We start from the raw sequence: 21,934 nt of genomic DNA, 5'->3' as shown, positions 1-21,934 counted from the left end.
TGTAAAGTGCCAGGAGGCAATGGGTTTGTAAAGCAGGAAGCAAATCATTTTGTTTTTGATATAACATTTTTAAGAATAAGACAGAGTCAGCTGTTTATTGTGTACAGGTTATATTATGTCACATAGCCTTTTGGAAACATTTAACACTCTTTTTACTGTCTTTTTTATTGTTTACAGCTTAACAAAAACAATAAAAGCACATTATTTCAAAATGTCCATGCAGGAGTCGTCATCACACCACTAAAATGTATTTCTTGTACAAACAAAAGAGGAAAATCTAGAGAACAATGCATAATCAGCATGGCTTACTGACCGTGTTTTGCCGCGTTCCCAATAAGACACAGCTTGTGCATATTATGTTTAGGCAGCGTACAGAAACATTATAATAACATTAAAATCATCAATATTCTATTAAATATTGTTTATTTACTGCACTGTGACCTTCTGTTGTAAAATCTAAATGTATTTATGTGTTATTTCTTGCTCCTTTTTTAGGCTGTTTTTTCTTCAGTCTTCTATTTCGCATCTGTTCCTTTGTACCAGGGATTCCTAATGGTAGGGTAAGTTAAAACTAGTATTTAGTTGTTGACAACTTGGTAACAAAACTATTTTTGTTTGATTACATCAGGGCCAAGATCAGTTGGTTGCCTTTTAATTATGTCTAAAGAAAAATGTTATAATTAGTTTTCTCCTATTATTCATGCGCTAATAGTTAACATGGCGAGGGAGCAAAAAATAATGTCCTTTTAAAAAACAGATATTTTCAGGCAAATGAAAGTAATTGACACTGGAGGGGTTCTATTCAGCTGTGCTATCCACACCAGGTACATAGTTGTTTTCTCATAGACCATAATGATGAAACAGGCAAGTAACGGGCATGTGAAGCCTTGATGGAAGAGCTGTGAAATAATCATTTACCGTACTTGTTTGTGCAGTAATTGTATCTCATCAAGAATGTTGAAGAACTGTGGTAATTCATAAATTGTTACTTACCCCTTGCAGCTCTCCCTGCTGCCTCCTCAGCAGGGCTCCCCTGTCGCGTGGTTATTTCATGGCCCTTGTGTTTGTGTGGCTTGGATTCCCATAGAACCCAGCGTTAAAAGCCTGTTTCAGTGCTTCACTGTATTCTCTGTGACTTACAGAACAAAAAAAAAAAGAGTTCTAAAAACCTGCTTAGTTTACTGATATTTATCTATGCCAAAGATTTGTACACAGTGTAAATTTAGGTACATTTTTTGTTTGATTTGGTTCTCATCATTTATCTGTGCTTGATGTTTATATGCAGGTATGCAACCATCTATACAATGTTCCCAGTATTCTCTTTAGTGCTGGATCAAGATGTGAAGCCAGAGACAGCACTACTTTATCCAGAGCTATATAAAGATCTCACCAAGGTAAGTTAATAGTTTTTGTTTGTAACAGATGGATTGAAGAGCTTTTTGTGAAAACTTACTTGACATTCTTATACTTTGTTGAAATGCAGCATTTTCTTGCTTTCAAAGTGTTTGCAATTAACAGTACTTAAAGGTCCATTAAATACAAATCAAATTCAAAAATCAACAAATGTATAATAAAATGACAATGCAAAAGCACTTAGTCTGAATTTCAAACGAGTAGTAGATTTTTGATAGGGAGAGTACACAATGTGATTTATTTACTAGTGGCAATATCACTCCTGGCCAGCAGGAGGAGGCAAACAGCACCACAGCAAAGCTGTTAAGTGTCACTCCCCTACCCATAATCCCCAGTCATTCATTTTGCCTCTGTCAATGGAGGAGGTTAATTTTGGAGTCTGAAGAAATTAATTCCTTTTTCGGGTACTTTTCCCTGCAAGCATGGATTTGGGTTTAGCTGAGTCCACGTCAATCTCTTCAGTAGAGTAGTGGTGGCTTTTAATCAGTTAGGAAGTTGTGAGGTAGTCCTTGCTTTGTTTCCTAACACATTGCTGCCCATGGTACAGAAAGCCAGCAGGTCTCTGTAAGGAGTATGTGTCCTTTCACGCCTTGTGAGCTGTCTTCCTGCTGGACAACTATACTGCAGGTAAGTGCTTTTGTCTTCTAGGTCTTGGAGACTTGCACTTCAGAAGAATATGTCATATGCAGTAGATGGGGACATTTTTAAAATCCTTTATACAGGATTTTCTTTGGCAGTGGGCAGGCACATTATGTATGTTGAGACTAAGGGTTAATCTTCCCTTTATTGGGATGTTTTTCCTCTTTTGACTAATTTTGTTGAAATACTTTATTAGTATGTGTGTGTGGCATATGTTTTATACATGGATTTATGTATAAACTTAAAATTTGGCAGTTGGTTTTCTTTGCTTGCTTAGCTAGAACAGGCTAACTGACAGACTGCTTGAGCGTTTGTATAAATTAAGCTCCGGTGTTGTAGGCAGAGGGAAACGCGCGCCTTTCACTTGCTGCTTAGTTTCCTCTCTCTGCCGGTCATGTGACTTCTCTCTGCTGTAGGATATTCACTTATTCATTGTGTATAAGTGTTATGATAAGGCACCTCAGCCTGTCTGAGGTGTAGGGGGCCTGGTTGGTTTATTATTTTAAATAATTTTTGCATAACGTTAAGTGGCTGTGGTATTAAAAATTCTTAAAGTGACAGTGTATTTATATTTCTACAATTTGGGGATTTTTTTATTTAGTATTATGGACATGGACCAAGACTCTGTGTCTTTTGACAAATGCTTGAGGCACAAATTGGTTTGCCCATGCAATTATGTGCTGCATGCTTAGCTAGAACACTTCAATTTAAAGATAAATTGTTGCCCTCTGAGCCCAATGTCTCTCAGGATGCTGTTCAGGCAATGCCACAGCTTTCTCCTCAAATGTCCCAAGCCTCTATGGTGTCACATACAGTGCCCTGCAGTTCTTCTCAGCCTCCTGGAGGAGTTTATTTGCCTGCAGATTTTGCTGCACAGGTATCTTCTGTGGCATCTGTGGCATTATCTGCTTTTACTATGCTGGGAAAACGCAAGAGGAAAATTAGACATTCAGATAGTAAGGTTTCTGTTCCACCTACTGCTATGCATGTTGCCCTCCCTCATAAGTCTGATGAGGAGGATACGTCTGTAGACTTTGAGGGTGAAATCTCAGATTCGGACAGTATTATTCCTTCATTTGATACTGAAGAAGTAAACTTCAGATTTAAGCTTGAACACCTTTGTGTACTGTTAAAGGAGGTATTGGCTACTTCGGACGACTCATGGTGACTAAAGTAGAAGGGGCTATTTCTACTCTGGCTAAGAGAACTTCGATCCCTATAGAGGATAGCTGCTCCTTTTAGGATCCCATGGACAAAAAGCTGGAAGCTTATTTGAAGAAGATGTATGTTCATCAAGGTCTTCAATGGCAACCTGCAGTTTGTATTGCCACAGTAGCAAATGCAGCATCTTATTGGTGCAACGCCTTGTCTGAATCAATTTTAGTAGAGACTACGTTGGAGGAGACACAAAATAGGATTAAGGCTCTTTAAGGCTCTGAAACTAGCCAATTCCTTTATTTCTGATGCTAACTTGTAAGTTATTAGACTGGGAACCAAGATGTCTGGCTTCTCTGTCCTAACCCATAGGACATTGTGGCTAAAATCTTGGTCAGCTGATGTTACCTCCAAGTCCAAGCTTCTGGCACTTCCTTACAAGGGTAAGGCCTTGTTCGGACCTGGTCTGGCAGAAATAATTTCTGATATTATTGGTGGAAAAGGGTCTTTTCTACCGCAAGACAAAAAGAACAGACTCAAAGGACGTCAAAGTAATTTCCGTTCCTTTCGTAACTTCAAAGGTAAAAAGCCTTCCTTTCCCTCTTCCAAGCAAGAGCATTTCAAGTCTTCTTGGAAGCCCAATCAGTTTTGGAATAAGGGTAAGCAATCAAAGAAACCCTCAGCTGAGTCTAAATCGGCATGAAGGGTCGGTCCCCGGTCCGGGATCGGATCAAGTGGGGGGCAGACTTACCCTGTTTGGTCAAGCGTGGAGATGAGATGTCCCCGATCCTTGGGCTGTGGACATAGTTTCTTACAAAATAGAATTCAGAACTTTCCCTCCCAGGGGCAGATTCAACCTCTCAAGATTATCTGCAGACCAGGTAAAAAGATAGGCATTCTTGAACTGCGTTCAGGACCTTTCTTCCCTGGGAGTGATTGTTCCAGTTCCAGTAAGGGAACAGGGTCTAGGATTCTATTCAAATCTGTTTGTGGTTCCCAAAAAAGAGGGAAGTTTTCGACCCATTTTGGACCTAAAGTGCCTCAACAAGTTTCTCAGGGTACCGTCCTTTAAAATGGAAACTATTTGTTCCATTCTTCCTTCGGTCCAAGAGGGTCAGTTTATGATGACCATAGACCTGAAGGACGAGTATCTTCATGTTCCCATCCACAGGGATCATCACAAATTCCTGAGATTCACCTTTCTAGACAAATACCTTCAGTTTATGGCTCTTTGGTTTGGACTTGCCACAGCTCCCAGAATTTTCACAAAGGTTCTGGGGGCTCTCTTGGCAGTGATCAGGTCTCGGGGAATTGCAGTGGCGCCATACCTGGATGACATATTGGTTCAGGCGCCACGATCTTTTCAACAAGCAAACTCTCATACAGAGATCTTGTTGTCTTTTCTACGTTACCACGGTTGGAAAGTGAATCTGGAAAAGAGTTCCCTTGTTCCAGCTACAAGGGTGGTTTTCTTAGGGACCATAATAGATTCCCTATCTATGAAAAAAATTTTGACGGAGGTCAGAAAATCAAAATTCTCTCCTCTTGCCTCTCTTTTCAGTCTACTGTTCGACCATCAGTGGCTCAATGTGTGGAGGTAATTGGTCTGATGGTCGCTTCCATGGACATCATTCCCTTTGCTCAATTCCATTTGAGAGCTCTGCAATTATGCATGCTCATACAATGGAACGGAGACCATACTGATCTGTCTCAGAGGATATATCTGGACCAGTCAACAAGAGACTCTCTCCCGTGGTGGCTTTCTCAGGACCATCTGTCTCAGGGCACATGCTTCTGGAGACCTTCCTGGGTGATGGTGACCACGGACACCAGCCTGCTAGGCTGGGGAGCAGTCTGGGACTCGTTAAAGGCGCAGGGACTATGGACTCGGGAGGAGTTTGCTCCCCCATAAATATCTTCTAGTTGAGAGCGATTTACAATGCTCTGATGGCTTAGCCTCATTTGTGTTTTGCCTGGTTTATCAGGTTTTAGTTGGACAACATTACCTCAGTTGCTTACATCAACCACCAGGGAGGAACTCAGAGTTCCTTAGCCATGAAGGAGGTGGAACGGATTATTCAGTGGGCGGAAGCTCAAAATTGTTGTCTATCTGCCATCCACATTCCTGGAGTGGACAACTGGGAAGCGGATTTCCTGAGCAGCAGACATTTCATCACGGGGAGTGGGCTCTCCATCCGGAGGTGTTCTCCAGGTTACCCCTCAGATGGGGGGTGTCGGAGTTGGATCTGATGGCGTCTCGGCAGAACGCCAAGCTTCCAAGGTACAGTTCAAGGTCAAGAGATCCTCAGGCCGCTCCGTTTGCGCTCTTTCCACAAGTTATTATCATATCAAACAAGAGAGAGCATCTGTAATTCAAATAGCTCCTGCATGGCTTTGCAGGATCTGGTATGCAGACCTAGTGAAGGCGTCATCTCGACCACCTTGGAGGTTGCCTCTGAGGAAAGACCTAACTCAGGGTCAATTCCTCCATCCAAATCTTGTTTCTCTGAAACTAACTGCTTGGAGAAGATTGAACACTTAGTTCTGTCTAAGCGTGGATTTTCATTGTGACAATGATCCAGGCTCGCTAGCTTGTTAATCGAAACATTTACCATAAGGTATGGGGTAAATACCTTTATTGGTGTGAATCTAAGGGCTACTCTTGGAGTAGGGTCAGGATTCCTAGAAATTTGTCTTTTCTCCAGGAAGGTCTGGAGAAAGGGTTGTCAGTCAGTTCTCTGAAAGGTCAGATTTCTGCATTTTCTTTTTTGTTACACAAACGTCTGGCGGATGTGCCAGATGTTCAATCTTTTTGTCAGGCCCTGGTCAGAATAAGGCCTATGTTTAAACCTGTTGCTCCTCCTTGGAGCCTTAATCTTGTTCTTAAAGTTTTGCAGCAGGCTCCTTTTGAGCCAATGCATTCCATAGATATTAAGTTGCTATCTTGGAAGGTTTTGTTTCTTATTGCTATCTCTTCTACTTGGAGAGTTTCGGAACTCTTGGCTTTGCAGTGTGATTCGCCTTACCTTATCTTTCATGTGGATAAGGAGGTTCTTTGTACTAAATTGGGGTTTCTTCCTAAAGTGGTTTTGGATAGAAATATTAATCAGGAAATTGTTGTTCCTTCTCTCTGTCCCAATTCTTCTTCTCATAAAGAACGTCTGTTGCACAACTTGGATGTTGTGCCTGCTCTAAAGTTCTACCTACAGGCGACTAAGGATTTTCGCCAGTTTTCTGCCCTGTTTGTTTCTCAGGAAAGTGTAAAGGTCAGAAGGCTACTTCTACTTCTCTTTCCCTCTGGTTGAGAAGTAGGATTAGTTTTGCTTATGAGACTGCAACCTCCTGAGAGAATTACAGCTCATTCCACTGGGGCTGTCTCCTCTTCTTAGGCTTTCAAAAATGAAGCTTTTGTGGAACAGATTTGCAAGGCTGCAACTTGGTCCTCTCTGCATACTTTTTCCAAATTTGATACTTTTGCCTTGGCTGAGGCCTCTTTTGGGAGAAAAGTTCTTCAAGCGGTGGTGCCTTTTGTTTAGGTCTGCCTGTCTTGTTCTCCCTCCCTGTTCATTCTGTGTCCTCTAGCTTGGGTATTGGTGCCCACTAGTAATTGAATGACAATGTGGCCTCTCCATATCTTAGGAAAGAAAACAAAATGTATGCCTACCTGATAAATTTCTTTCTTTCTTGATATGGAGAGTCCACAACTCCATCCTTTATTAAGACAGTTATTTTTTACTAAACCTCAGGCACCGCTTCACCTTTGTGTTATTCCCTTTCCATTTCCCTTCGGTCGAATTCCTGGGGATTATGGGTAGGGAAGTGACACTTAAAAGCTTTGCTGTGGTGTTCTTTGCCTCCTCCTGCTGGCCAGGAGTGATATTCCGACTAGTAATTGAATGACGTCGTGGACTCTCCATATCTGAAAAGAAAGAAATTTACCAGGTAAGCATAAATTTTGTTTTTTCTTACAAATTTCAAAATTAGTTCCATTTTCCATCCACCCCCATCATGTGGCAGCGATCAGCCAATAACAAAATGCATGTATGTATATTCTATGTGTTCTTGCACATGCTCACTAGTAGCTGGTGCCTAAGAAAGTGTAAATAAATACAGAAAGAGAGTAGCTCTACCAGAAATTAACAACAGTTCAGTAGCTTATTCTATGGCGAGTTACCACTTTGGAGCAGCGAATTTTAGCCCAATTGTTGTTTTACAGAAGAGTACTTTCCTAAAGTATATTAGTCTGATCCTGCCTAACATGGTCAATCAATCCCCGAAATACCAGGCAATACTCCTCTGAATAAGAAATATGGCAACCTCAGTCAATCGTTTCGGCCTTCTTTGGACTGCATCAGTGTGGTGCAGCCATATACCTCTAAGTACATTGGGCAAAGAGTCCACTTCTGGTTTACCCATCACACTTAGGCAGACTTCTCCAGGATCATATTGCACATACATACAGAAAGAGAATCGGTTTATCAGGAATGAACAACAGCTCAGTAGCTTGTTCTATGAAGAGTTACCACCTGGGAGCAGCCTCTTTTAGCCCAATGGTCCTTTTCACAAACAGAACTTTCCAGAAGTATATCAGTCTGATTCTGCCTAACAAGGTCAGTCCATCTCTGAAATACGAGGCATTCATGCTCTAAACAAGGAACATGCCAACTCCAGACTATCGTTTCGACCTTCTTTGGCCCTCGTTAGTGAGGTGTAGCCATATTCCCCTAAGCAGATTGGGCAAGGAGTCAACATCTGGTTCCCCCATCACCCTTACGGAGACTATCCCAGGGTCATATTGCAAATACATACAGAAAGAGAATCGATCTACCAGGAACGAACAACAGCTCAGTAGCTTGTTCTTTGGCAAGTAAGAAAGTGCGCATATTAAAAGCTTGTGCAGATTTTAATAATGGAAGGGAATTTTAAAGTTGTTTAAAATGTATTTTATCTGAATCATGAAAGTTTAATTTCTTTCATAAGATGGTGAGAGTCAGCGATCCTTTAATCTCGGGATTAAACTCCTGGCTACTAGGGGGAGGCAAAGATTTCCAAAATATCCAAGAGCAATTCATCCCTCCCACCTCACTGGTATGCCATTCACCCAAGAGGAAGGTTAAGAATTGAGGTGCTCCTGATTCTTTGTTGAGAGCGGTTCTCAGTTTGATTTGAGGCCCATTTTCCCCCTCATAGAGCTTTTACTGAGAAACAGAGGGAAGATTGGAATATGGGACAGTGACACAATTACTCCTAGTAAGGGATTAGTCACAAGACTGCCACAGATGTTGCAGGGACCGGTCCCTTAGCTTCCTACTGCTGAGTCATCGATATACTCCTCACTTAAATCCTCTGCTATAAAGTGCTCAGCACTGGATTGCCTATCAACTGGAAGCTGTTAGTTCTGCAGCTGGTAAGCACAGTGGAATGGGTACTTGTAAGGTAAGTCTAATTACATTGGCACTCACGTAGTCCACAGGCTATTAGCAGGTACATTTGTTATGTTACATCATAGACAGGGGACTTATAACAGGCATTACCACATTCACTATAGTGGGTTTATTGTCTATGTTCTCTGGGAGACTATGATGGGGCAGTAAGGGTCTTCGAATGGTTGTGAGAGTCCACGGCCTTACTATTGGGAATGACTTCTATTGGCCACCAGGAAGAGGAAAAGACACCCCAACCAGAGCTTTAAGTATCCCTCTTAACTCTCTCTCTCAGTAGTTCTTTGCCTCTTCAAGGAGAAGGCAAAGATAGAAGAAGTACTGATGAAACCTCTTATCCCTCAAGGTTTATCCTGAATGAGAGGGATGAACATGTATACTTAAAGCCACTGATGTTGCTGGGAAGTTCCTAAGCCTCCTCCAGTTGGCAAGTGACGGTTTCCCCTAAACCAAGCTCAGTTGCCAGGTTCTCAAGGGTCAGAGACAGGTCTCACTTTCCTCCCCTGTGCATTCTGCAAGGAAACGAGTATCCCACTGTAAGGACTTACTTAGTCCAAGCATGGGGGTAAGCAAGGTTCCTAGGTGCTTATTAAGTACCGCATGTGATCCCTGTAATTTGTCCTCAAACATGGCTAAGCCACGCCATTATCTCTACGGCACAAAGGGGGAATCGGTCAGCTTTACTAGTCTTTCTCAAGTGACTGGGGACTCTCTCATGTGTATTTGGAGTGCTAGCTAGAGACTAGCATTATGTCTCTTCAAGTACCTGTGCCATAGCGGTTCAGACAACTTCTGCACTGTCGGCATGATAGCAGGGCTGAGGATCGCTGGGACTAGGGGCTGTTAGAGAAGGTGGCCATTTTATGGGGATTGTGCTGGGGAGCATTCTACAGCTTCTCCTACTGATATTTGTTCTTTGGAAGGGTGTACCCCTGACCCTATTACTCCAGGGAATAGTTGCACAGCTGTGTAACACCTGCTTAATTTCTGTTCTACAGACTCGCAACCAAGAATCGAAGCTCTCTAGTCTTGTTGTTTTGGTTACGGAGCATTGTTTGCTTAGCTTACTTGGAGGCTGGTCAGCAACCACCTTTGAGGATTACAGCGAATTCTACTAGATCTGTTTATACTTCTTGGGCATTCAAGAATGAGGATTCTGTGGAGCAGATTTGCAGGGCGACCACCTGGTCCTCCTTACACAACTTCACAAAATGTTAACGTTTTGATATATTTGCCTCTTCGGAGGCTTCTTTTGCTAGTGATACCTAGTAAATTTGTGCCTTCCTTTTCCCACCCTAAATTTTGTGGGTTTCTCAGCTTGGGTATTAGTTCCCAAGAGTAAATATTAGAAAGATAAATGTATTGATTTCTTGGTTGTGAGAGTCCACAAACCCGCCTGCATTTTTGTCTCAGTGGCAGAAGTTATAGTTGCACCTCTTTACCCCAGTTATCCCTTTATTTTTCTACTTTCTCTCTTCACTGGCCTATACAAACTACTGGGAAAGAGAGGGAGGTAGGAGGGATACTTAAAGCTCTGTTTGGGGTGACTTTGCCTCCTCCTGGTGGCCAGGTAAAGTATTTCCCAAATGTAAGGTCATGGACTCTCACAACCATTAAAGAAATACATTTATCAGGTAAGCATAAATTATGTTTTTTGAATACACACTACTTTTTAATTAAAGAAACATGTAAGATTTTTTTTTATTATATTTTTATTGAGGATATAACATATACAAACAGAGACAATGTTTCAATGTAGCCAAGGACAGAAGTATTTGCTAGTATGCTAACATAATTGTCGGTAAAGTCCACCGTAAATATTAGAGTTTTGACATATGGTAGAGCAGTTATGAACTTAAACAGCGTAATGATAAAGAGTTTCAACAATAGACTGCTTCACAATATATCTTAAATATAATGTACAACACTCTTGATCATAGGCATGTCTGTTTATAAATAAATGGCATATATAATCAACAACTTACCTCTCTTAAATTGGATTCTGTCTATTTCCCATTTCAATTAGTGGTCTCTCTTAGGCAATAGTTGAAAATAAGAGTAGTTGGGAATAGTATTGTCAGAGTAAAGGGGATAGGGGATATATGAAAGAATACAGAAGCAAATTATAGTATATTGGAACTGGTAGTAGGTGATGTATGAGGTTAAATAAAAACCTTTTAGTATGTTTCCTATAAATGTCACTACTACGTTTAGTTAATGAATTGAGGGTTAGTTCTGTGCATTTGCTAGGGGGCATAGGGCTAGATTTATCAAGCCCCTGCGGCAGCAAGTTCTCACAAGAACTTGCTCGCCGCGATTTATCAAGCAGCGGTCACCAGACCGCTGCTTCCCTAACATCTTCGCCACATCTATTCTGGTGAAATTCAATCTCCTCGGTCGAGTCCGACCGAGGAGATTGACAGCTCCTGCCCGCACGTGATTGGCTGTGCGCGGGCAGGGGGCGGGATTGCACGCGAGCGCAAAATTGCGCTTGTGTGCAATGTTAATTACCTGCGGGTAATTGCGCCCCGCCACAGACGAGCTGAGGCGTACAGGGGCGCGTATACGCGCCCCTGTACACCTCATGGTTGATAAATCTAGCCCATAGTCTAAGGTATGGTAGACTATGCTGGGATCAAAACCTTTGCACTTTTCCAAGAATCAATATCTTTTTATTTGAGTAAAAAGTTTATTAAATATTATTATTATTATACTTTATTTATGAAGTGCCATCATATTCCGCAGCGCTGTCCATGGATACAGATCATTTAAATAAAACAATAGTATAAAACTTCTAAGACTAAGAGACAGGACAGAATTTACAAACACATACAGGAGGAATCGAGGGCCCTATTCCCGTGGGAACTTACAATCTAGAAGGGTAGGAGGTTGAGAAACAGGAGGTGAGGACTGCAAGATTGAGAAAGATGTTAATGCAGAGTTAGAGGAGGGAAATGTTGTTATGTAAAAAGAATATTATTGAGTTGGGTGGTAGCCTGCTCTGAACAGAAAAGTCTTCAGAGAGCATTTAAAGGAAGAAAGATTTGGGCAAAGCCTGACAGCACGAGGGAGAGTGTTCCAGAGGGTAGGTGCTGCACGACAGAAGTCCTGCAGTCTAGCATGAGAGGAGGTGATAGTCACAGAAGCAAGGAGCAGGTCATTGTTGGATCTTAGTGGGCGGGCTGGAGTATACTTGTTGAGAGAGGATAGGTAGAGGGGAGCGGAGTTGGTGAGCGCTTTGTATGCAAGGGTGAGAACTTTGAATTTAATTCTGCTGTGTATGGGGAGCCAATGAAGGGACTCGCAGAGAGGTGCAGCAGATAAAGAGCAATGGGAAAGGTGGATCAGCCTGGCAGAGGCATTTAGGATGGATTGAAGAGGGGAGAGGCGGGAAAGAGGAAGGCCAGTAAGTAGGTTATTGCAGTAGTCAAGTCGGGAAATAACAAGGGAGTGGATTATTTGCTTTGTGGTGTATCTTGGAAATGTTGCGTAGATGGTTGCGGCAGGATGTAGAAAGCGATTGGATATGGGAGGTGAAGGATAGATTTGAGTCAAGTGTAACTCCGAGGCAGTGGACTTGGGGCGATGGGGAAATGGTGATGCCGTCAACAGGGATAGAGAAGTCACAGGTCGGTGTAGAGCTTGAGTGGGGGATAAGAAGGAGCCCAGTCTTAGACATGTTAATCTTTAAGTGGTGAGAGGCCATCCAGGAAGAAATACCAGATAAGCAGTTGCTGAAATGAGAAAGGACAGAGGGAGAGAGAGCAGGGGTGGAGAGGTAGATCTGGGTGTCATCAGCATAGAGGTGATATTTGAAGCCATAACTGTTGATAAGTTTACCCAGAGAAGAAGTATAAATGGAGAAGAGTAGAGGACCCAGAGCAGATCCATGAGGTACTCCAACAGGCAGAGGCATTAGAGAGGAGGAGTCATTGGCAAATGACACAAAAAAAGACCTGTGAGAATGATAAGAGTGAAACCAGGAAAGAGCATTGCCATAGAGGCCAAAAGAGGGAAGGGTCTGTAGGAGGAGGGGGTGGTCAACTGTGTCGAAGGCAGCTTAGAGGTCAAGTAGGATAAGTATGGAGTAGTGGACAATATTTTTAACAGAGAGAAGATTGTTCATAACCTTGGTAAGGGCAGTCTCAGTTGAGTGTTTGGGGCGGAATACGGATTGCAGGGGGTCAAGCAAGGAGTTGGTGGACAGGAAGTGGGTTAGGCGATTGTAAACTAGTTTTTCAAGGAGTTTTGATGTTAGTTGGAGCAGTGATATCGGGCGGTAGCTTTCAGGAGAATTAGGGTCAAAGGAGGGTTGTTTTTTGAGTATGGGAGTGACTATTGCATGTTTGAAAGAAGATGGGAATGAGCCGGTAGAAAGAGATAGGTTGAAGATGTGTGTAAGAGCAGGAGTGAGGGTAGAAGATAGGGAGGATATTATATGGGAAGGTATAGGGTCGAGTGGGCAGGTAGTGAGGCGTGAGGAAGATAGCAAGGAGAAAACTTCATTCTCAGTGGCTGGATGGAGGATGCAGTGGGTGGCAGAGGGAGTAGCAGGGCCTGTTGATGGAGTATTGCAGGTTGGTTTTGGGATGTTGCTCCGGATAGAATGTGTTTTATTTAAAAAGTAGTCTGCCAAGTCTTGAGCACTAAAGACAGATGAGGGGGGTGGAGCAGGAGGGTAGAGGAGAGAGTTAAAGGTGGAGAAGAGTCGTTTAGAGTTTGAGGAAAGAGTAGATATAATGGAGGAGAAGTAGGTTTGCTTGGCTAAGTGAAGGGCACAAGTATAAAATCACTTGGTAGATCTATATATGGTCGGTTGCTTCTGTAATAAAATATTTGTTCATAATAATAATATGGGGGTATAAGTTGTAGGATATATTTTCCTAAGTTTACCAAGTAAACTATAGTGGGGTGGGGGGGGGGTGAAGTTGTTAGCTTACCGTTTGGATATGTACTGTATGTGAGATAGGGGTAATTAAGTAAAAATATTGGATCATTGGTGATTGTCTCCTACTAGACGGGGAATCGTCAATATATAGCTCTATGGAGCCTTCACTAGCTGAGTTTCAACTTAAATTATATCATATATTAGGTAGTGTGACAAAGCATGGGAGTATCAAATATGAGTTACTTCAATCTTGAGTATATAACCTAGTACAGAGTAGGTTGGGTGTATAGATCTCATAGTATGAGTATATAAATGAGTGTAAAGTTACTCTTGATAGTAAAATAGGTTATTTCAGGGGTGTTATTATTAACTTCATTTTGAACATTGTATTAGTCCCAAATAAATGTTTGCTCTCAACTAGGGAGCATGGTAGGCATAGCTAATCTTAATATACCTTACTCATGCTCTATATAAAGATCTGAGATAGCTCGAGTTTCTAGACTCCACTGTCTCAGCCGCAGACAATGGAGGGAAGAACAGGCATTTCCCTGATACAATATAGTGAAAACCGTATTGGAATATCACTTTAACACATCCTACCTTAGTAAACATTAGCATATCAGTAAATAGAAATGATATAAAACATCACCTAAACCAATATGTTACATACCCGGACAAAAATCAATGTAGGATAGCATATAGTCACGTGAGGTTCTACTGACATTATCATATCCCTCTCGTTCACTTAACCAGTACACCCAGATTGGTTAACCAACTATAATTGCAGCATCACGTTCAGCTCAAATAATCTTCCCATAAGAATAAAAGCACATAAAGCATTAACTAGACATATTCCGCTAGATTTAGAGTTCTGCGGCCAAAGGGGTGCGTTAGCTACGCATGCTTTATCCCCCCCCGCACCTTTTAAATACCGCTGGTATTTAGAGTTCACAGAACGGCTGCGTTAGGCTCCAAAAAGGGAGCGTATAGGCATATTTACTGCCACTGCAACTCTCAATACCAGCGGTGCTTACGGACGCGGCCAGCTTCAAAAACGTGCTCGTGCACGATTCCCCCATAGCAAACAATGGGGCCGTTTGAGCTGAAAAAAACCCTAACACCTGCAAAAAAGTAGCGTTCAGCTCCTAACGCAGCCCCATTGTTTCCTTTGGGGAAACACTTCCTAAGTCTGCACCTAACACCCTAACATGAACCCCGAGTCTACACACCCCTAACCTTACACTTATTAACCCCTAATCTGCCGCCCCCCGCTGTCGCTGACCCCTGCATATTTTTTTAACCCCTAATCTGCCGCTCCGTACACTGCCGCCACCTACGTTATCCCTATGTACCCCTAATCTGCTGCCCCTAACACCGCCAACCCCTATATTATATTTATTAACCCCTAATCTGCCGCCCCCAACGTCGCCGCCACCTACCTACAATTATTAACCCCTAATCTTCCGACCGGACCTCACCGCTACTATAATAAAGTTATTAACCCCTAATCCGCCTCACTCCCGCCTCACTAACCCTATAATAAATAGTATTAACCCCTAATCTGCCCTCCCTAACATCACCGACACCTAACTTCAAGTATTAACCCCTAATCTGCCGACCGGACCTCACCGCTACTCTAATAAATTTATTAACCCCTAAAGCTAAATCTAATCCTAACACTAACACCCCCTAAGTTAAATATAATTTTTATCTAACAAAATAAATTAACTCTTATTAAATAAATTATTCCTATTTAAAGCTAAATACTTACCTGTAAAATAAACCCTAATATAGCTACAATATAAATAATAATTATATTGTAGCTATTTTAGGATTAATATTTATTTTACAGGCAACTTTGTATTTATTTTAACCAGGTACAATAGCTATTTAATAGTTAATAACTATTTAATAGCTACCTAGTTAAAATAATTACAAAATTACCTGTAAAATAAATCCTAACCTAAGTTACAATTAAACCTAACACTACACTATCAATAAATTTATTAAATAAAATACCTACAATTATCTACAATTAAACCTAACACTACACTATCAATAAATTAATTACATACAAATACCTACAAATAAATACAATTAAATAAACTAACTAAAGTACAAAAAATAAAAAAATAATTTACAAACATTAGAAAAATATTACAACAATTTTAAGCTAATTACACCTACTCTAAGCCCCCTAATAAAATAACAAAGCCCCCCCAAAATAAAAAAATGCCCTACCCTATTCTAAAATAAAAATAGAAAAGCTCTTTTACTTTACCAGCCCTTAAAAGGGCCTTTTGCGGGGCCTGCCCCAAAGAATTCTGCTCTTTTGCCTGTAAAAAAAATCATACAATACCCCCCCCCCCCAACATTACAACCCACCACCCACATACCCCTAATCTAACCCAAACCCCCCTTAAATAAACCTAACACTAAGCCACTGAAGATCTTCCTACCTTATCTTTACCTTTTCTATTTTTATTTTAGAATAGGGTAGGGCATTTTTTTATTTTGGGGGGCTTTGTTATTTTATTAGGGGGCTTAGAGTAGGTGTAATTAGCTTAAAATTGTTGTAATATTTTTCTAATGTTTGTAAATTATTTTTTTATTTTTTGTAACTTAGTTCTTTTTTTATTTTTTGTACTTTAGTTAGTTTATTTAATTGTATTTATTTGTAGGTATTTGTATTTAATTAATTTATTGATAGTGTAGTGTTAGGTTTAATTGTAGATATTTGTAGGTATTTTACTTAATTAATTTATTGATAGTGTAGTGTTAGGTTTAATTATAACTTAGGTTAGGATTTATTTTACAGGTAATTTTGTAATTGTTTTAACTAGGTAGCTATTAAATAGTTATTAACTATTTAATAGCTATTGTACCTGGTTAAAATAAATACAAAGTTGCCTGTAAAATAAATATTAATCCTAAAATAGCTACAATGTAATTATAATTTATATTGTAGCTATATTAGGGTTTATTTTACAGGTAAGTATGTAGCTTTAAATAGGAATAATTTATTTAATAAGAGTTAATTAATTTCGTTAGATAAAAATTATATTTAACTTAGGGGGGTGTTAGTGTTAGGGTTAGACTTAGCTTTAGGGGTTAATAAATTTAATAGAGTAGCGGTGAGGTCCGGTCGGCAGATTAGGGGTTAATACTATTTATTATAGGGTTATTGAGGCGGGAGTGAGGCGGATTAGGGGTTAATAACTTTATTATAGTAGCGGTGAGGTCCGGTCGGCAGATTAGGGGTTAATAATTGTAGGTAGGTGGCGGCGACGTTGGGGGCGGCAGATTAGGGGTTAATAAATATAATATAGGGGACGGCGGTGTTAGGGGCAGCAGATTAGGGGTACATAGGAATAACGTAGGTTGCGGCGGTGTGCGGTCGGCAGATTAGGGGTTAACATTTTTTATTAGAGTGGCGGCGATGTGGGGGCACCTCGGTTTAGGGGTACATAGGTAGTTTATGGGTGTTAGTGTACTTTAGAGCACAGTAGTTAAGAGCTTTATGAACCGGCGTTAGCCCAGAAAGCTCTTAACTCCTGGCTTTTTGCTGTGGCTGGAGTCTTGTCGTTAGATTTCTAACGCTCACTTCAGCCAAGACTCTAAATACCAGCGTTAGAAAGATCCCATTGAAAAGATAGGATACACAATTGACGTAAGGGGATCTGCGGTATGGAAAAGTCACGGCTGCAAAGTGAGCATTAGACCCTTTCCTGACTGACTCTAAATACTAGCGGACGGCAAAAAACAGCGTTAGGAGCCCCTAACGCTGGTTTTGACGGCTAACGATGAACTCTAAATCTAGGCGATTGTTAGCTATTGTTTTATAAAACTATATACTGTATATTGGTGTAGTTAATATCTAAAGGGGTACTAAGAACTTAGGATGCTATGGCATGAGCAATACAAATCAACAAAAAACAGTTCTATGTCGACTAGTAAAATACCAGTCTACATATAATTTCTTTGTATAGGGAACTCAAGTGGTCTGTAAAATTTGTATGGTTAGATCCGACTAAAAGCCTTCATAGGTAGAGTAAGGTGAATTAACCATAGCTACTCGATTTGTATATTGCTTGTCCAGCATATTGTGAGAACAAGTTCCACTGAGCAGAAAACAGTTTTATCCGATTCCAGCCCTGTAAAGGTCAGCCATGGTATGTGTCAGCTGTAGTTCGCGGGTAAGAACGTCTTATATAGGGGAGTCTCCTAGCTTTAGCATCATGAATTGCTGCCGGGCCAGATATAGTTCCCTTCTCTCAACTGCTGCATAGAAAGTGGAGGAGCACCTCTCCCGTGCCTAACCAGATCAATCTGCGTTGTTGCTAGTGACCACGTCTGCCGCTCTGTTTCAATCTTCATTGGGCTTTTATGATTAACTCCCGGTTCTATTGTAAAGGTAGGCATCGAGATGGCACACCTAGGGGTGTATGGCTTCTCCGCAGTGGAGACCTGAAGATGTGAGTCCAACTGATAAGCAATATCCTGCTGTAGGTTACCTTCTGATGCTTCATCACAGTTCCCTGAGACCTTTTTCTGAACTATGGGTAGGGCTTTGCTCTCAGGAATATATGTGACTGCTGTTGCAGTCTTCATGATAGGTTCTGTAATATATCAGTACATCTCTGAAGAGTATTTCCTGCTACGTCTGGTACACAGTGGTCTCTAATGGCCTCCGGTTGTCTATCGCGACTGATGTATTAAGTCCAGATATAAGGTCTTCAAACAGGTCATTGATCACATCTTCTAACAGGTGCACTTCAAAATACATCTCCTTGCTGTATATGTAGCCAAGTCAGATCACTTGTAAATCCAGTTATTCGTGTAATGGAAGTGTGTGGTCTGTCCAGTAGCCTCAGAGTTAACTGAACAACATAGGCTAGCGACACACTATGGGAAAGGTTTTCTGTATTCCTCTGGAGCTGCTAATGCATATATCACCTTTAGTTTTGTAAATGTCTAATAAACTACAAAATATTGGTAAAATCTATATGAGGATCAGGAGCTTCCCTAAAATGCATCCTGCCGGATCAGCTTTTCGCTCCGCCCCCGAAGCATGTAAGATTTTATTTAATTTTGACAGTTACTTTACTTTTTGCTTCAGAGTGAACTGTGCGTGCTCCTTCTGTATTTAGCACACGTCTTGTTAGTAAGCTGCGCTATATTGTATGCCTTATGAGCTTTAGAATGCGCACAAGCTTAAACTACGTATTTATTTTATAAAATTAGATGCAATTTATTGAGCAACGCGCACGTACGTATTAGATTAGAGCACTTCAAACTTTTCATTGTTTCTTCTGGCGATGCTTTGATTCTGGCAACATGCTAATTATTATATCCCCCCCCCCCACGGTAAAATATATATACCTATATAGCTATATGCATTTATACAGATATAGATGTATGCACCTTGCCATATACCTAATGCATTTTAACCCTTTTAAAAACTTTTTACTAGTTTTAATATAATGTATATAAAAAAGTGTATATATTTGTGTAAAATGTATTTTAATATGTTTTGTGCAACTTTTTATAACCCTTACAATTTACTTCAGATCTGAAGTCGATCTAATTCTTCTACCACAGTTTTGGCTTTTGCTTGAGCGCAAACTATAACTTTCAACTTGGAATACGTGGTAGCGATATCCATTGGAAGTATAAGTTGCTAATCCTTCTCTGGTTAACACGCTTTACTGAGGACTTGTAGTAGCAAAGTTGCAAGCTAATGGTTGTGTAGTCCAGCGATATTGGTTAACGCACCCACACTATCATTAGTGCGCCACTTGTAATCTGGCCCCTGGTCATTTACCACTACAGTTTGTCTGTACTCCGTTCTCAGGACTAGGTAAGATTTCTAAAATATTTCAAGAGCTGGTTTATTTATTTATGTTATTGTATTGTTATAGCTAATGGTGTGTATTCTCTAAAAAAGTGGCTTTTCTTACTTGTACTCTATTGCTTCCCCCTCTTTTATTCTCAGACTTTACTTCCTTAAGTCCCTCTCTTATTATATTTCAAAGTCTGCTTAAAGAAATATACTTTTGTATATTTTATATTTGGTAATTGCTGTCTGTTATTTTCCTGTATAGAACTATAATGGAGCATACTGGAACTGTTCCCATTAATTTAAATCTAGATCCTCTGATCACTTATTTAAGTTTATTTTTTGCAAGCTTATACATAATTCTCCACCAGCTCAACTATGCAATTCATGTATGGATCAACGTATTCAATCTAATGCTGCTCTTGCCTCTAAAGGAATCTGCACTCCCTCTGTTTGTACAATACAAGGGAATTCTACAGATTTTGCTCCAGGATTTAAAGATTTTGTGTGATCAACTGTGTGTGAGATTTTAGCGACCATGCCTCCTCCAAGTAAGCGCAAATTTTAACAGATAAATGAAAAACAGCACCCACCAGATGGTACTGAGCACGGAGAGGGTTAACCAAACCCAGACAAGTCACAATGTAAAGAAGTTCTCCAGCTAGTAGTGCAAATCGACCTTTATTAGTGCATACAGGGTTCCAACAGTAACAGCAACTTTTCAGGCAAACAATATGCTTGACAAAGGGCATATTGTTTGCCTGAACCCAAGTAAGCGCAAAAGAGTCTCTGACAGCCTACTTATCATAACAGGCACACTTGGCTAGCAGAGGGATTTCTGTTCCTTCTGCAGTAACGCGTACTGTACCTTTAAGGAGGCCTAGACGATCAGTTAGGCCCTAATTGTATTAGTCTTCATAAGCTCTCTGTTTTCAGCATGTGGTTGCTTGTGCATTAAGTAAATCTCTTTCAGCCATTCATTCCAGCTTGTTTCATTCTGAAACAACAGCATTTCACCTGAGACTGAGAAGATGCATGCTCGGACTTGAAAGTTGTTTGCTGTTTGTTTCACTACTGTTGATTTACCTTGTCATTGTGAATCTCTTAAGAACAGATCTGCAAAAGAGTTACATTTACACTCTCACATTAGATCCATCTACTGAAGGTAAAGCACTATCTGATGATCAGGAGTTAGTTACTGATCGGAATGCAGAATCTTTCTCTTTTATGTTCAAGCTTGAACATCTTCGAACCCTTTTAAAATAGGTTTTGTGTACTTTGGGGGTACACGACACTAAGGCTTCGGGGACAAATATCCATCAAGCAATTGATTTAATTTTCAAACCTTCTGTTAAAGGGACATTATACCCACATTTCTTTCTTTCATGATTCGGATGGAGAATGCCATTTTAAACAACTTTCTAATTTACTTCAATTATCTAATTTGCTTAATTATCTTGATATTCTTTCCTGAAAAGCATATCTAGATAGGCTCAGTAGCTTCTGATTGGTGGTGGCACATAGATGCCTCATGTGATTGGTTTACCCATGTGCACTGTTATTTCTTTAACAAAAGATATCTAAAGAATGAAGCAAATTAGATAACAGAAGTAAATTAGAATGTTGTTTAAAATTGTATTTTCTATCTGAATGATGAAAGAAATTTTTTGGGTTTAATGTCCCTTTAAGTCCCCAGAGGTTTTTCCTGTTCCAGTGGCGATAACTGAGATTTCTTTCTAATAACATGGTGAGTCCACGGATCATCATAATTACTATTGGGAATATCACTCCTGGCCTGCAGGAGGAGGCAAAGAGCACCACAGCCAAAGCTGTTAAATACCACTCCCCTTACCCACAGTCCCTAGTCATTCTCTTTGCTTGTAGTGCATGGAGGTGGTAAAGTTAGGTGTCTGATTCTTCAATCAAGAATTTATTTTTTTGTTTTAAACAAATCAAGTTTGGTTTTGTTTTTTCCTTGGGGGTTTAGCTGTATTCCACGTCAGTCTCTTCAGTAGAGCTGTGGTGGCTTTTGAGCTTCTGAGAACTATATAATCCCTTCTGTGCCTCTCAGGATGTGTTGCTGCCCTTTTTTGTGACAAATGACTATGTAGGTTTACTTACGGCTAGATTATGAGTTGTGCGTTAAGCTGAAAAAGCAGCGTTAACAGGTCCTAACGCTGCTTTTTCACTACAGCTGCTATTACGAGTCTTGCAGGTATAGGGGCACCGCATACTTCTTTGGCCTTACTGCAAAACGACTTTGTAAACCCTTTTTTCTATGGGACTTCCATAGCGCTGGTATTACGAGTCTGTCCTGGGAGGCCAAAAAGTGAGCGGTACAGCCTCTACCGACAAGATCCGTAACGCATTCTAAAGTCAGTAGTTATGAGTTTTACACTACAACGCCGTAGCATAAAACTCATAACTAAAGTGGTAAAAAGTACACTAAAACCCATAAACTACCTATTAACCCCTAAACCGAGGCCCTCCCGCATCGCAAACACTATAATAAAATTTTTAACCCCTATTCTGCCGCTCCGGACATCGCCGCCACTAGAA

The 21,934-nt window shown here is 40.6% G+C and overlaps 1 protein-coding gene across 2 annotated transcripts in view; it reads left to right on the top strand.

Moving 5' to 3' along the window:
• Window positions 1-21,934, top strand: part of ATP9B (ATPase phospholipid transporting 9B (putative)) — a 1,400,042-nt gene that overhangs the window by 1,275,636 nt on the left and 102,472 nt on the right. For both annotated transcript variants that reach the window (XM_053714846.1, XM_053714845.1), the window contains exons 25-26: window positions 496-560; window positions 1,286-1,394. In XM_053714846.1, coding sequence (XP_053570821.1) covers window positions 496-560; window positions 1,286-1,394 — 174 coding nt within the window. The remainder of the gene's footprint in view (window positions 1-495; window positions 561-1,285; window positions 1,395-21,934) is intronic.

The sequence above is a fragment of the Bombina bombina genome, chromosome 5 (assembly GCF_027579735.1).
Source record: "Bombina bombina isolate aBomBom1 chromosome 5, aBomBom1.pri, whole genome shotgun sequence".
In the NCBI taxonomy this organism is placed as follows: Eukaryota; Metazoa; Chordata; class Amphibia; order Anura; family Bombinatoridae; genus Bombina; species Bombina bombina.
Note: the sequence above shows the minus strand (reverse complement) of the source record. Positions and strands in the feature narration are given on the sequence as shown.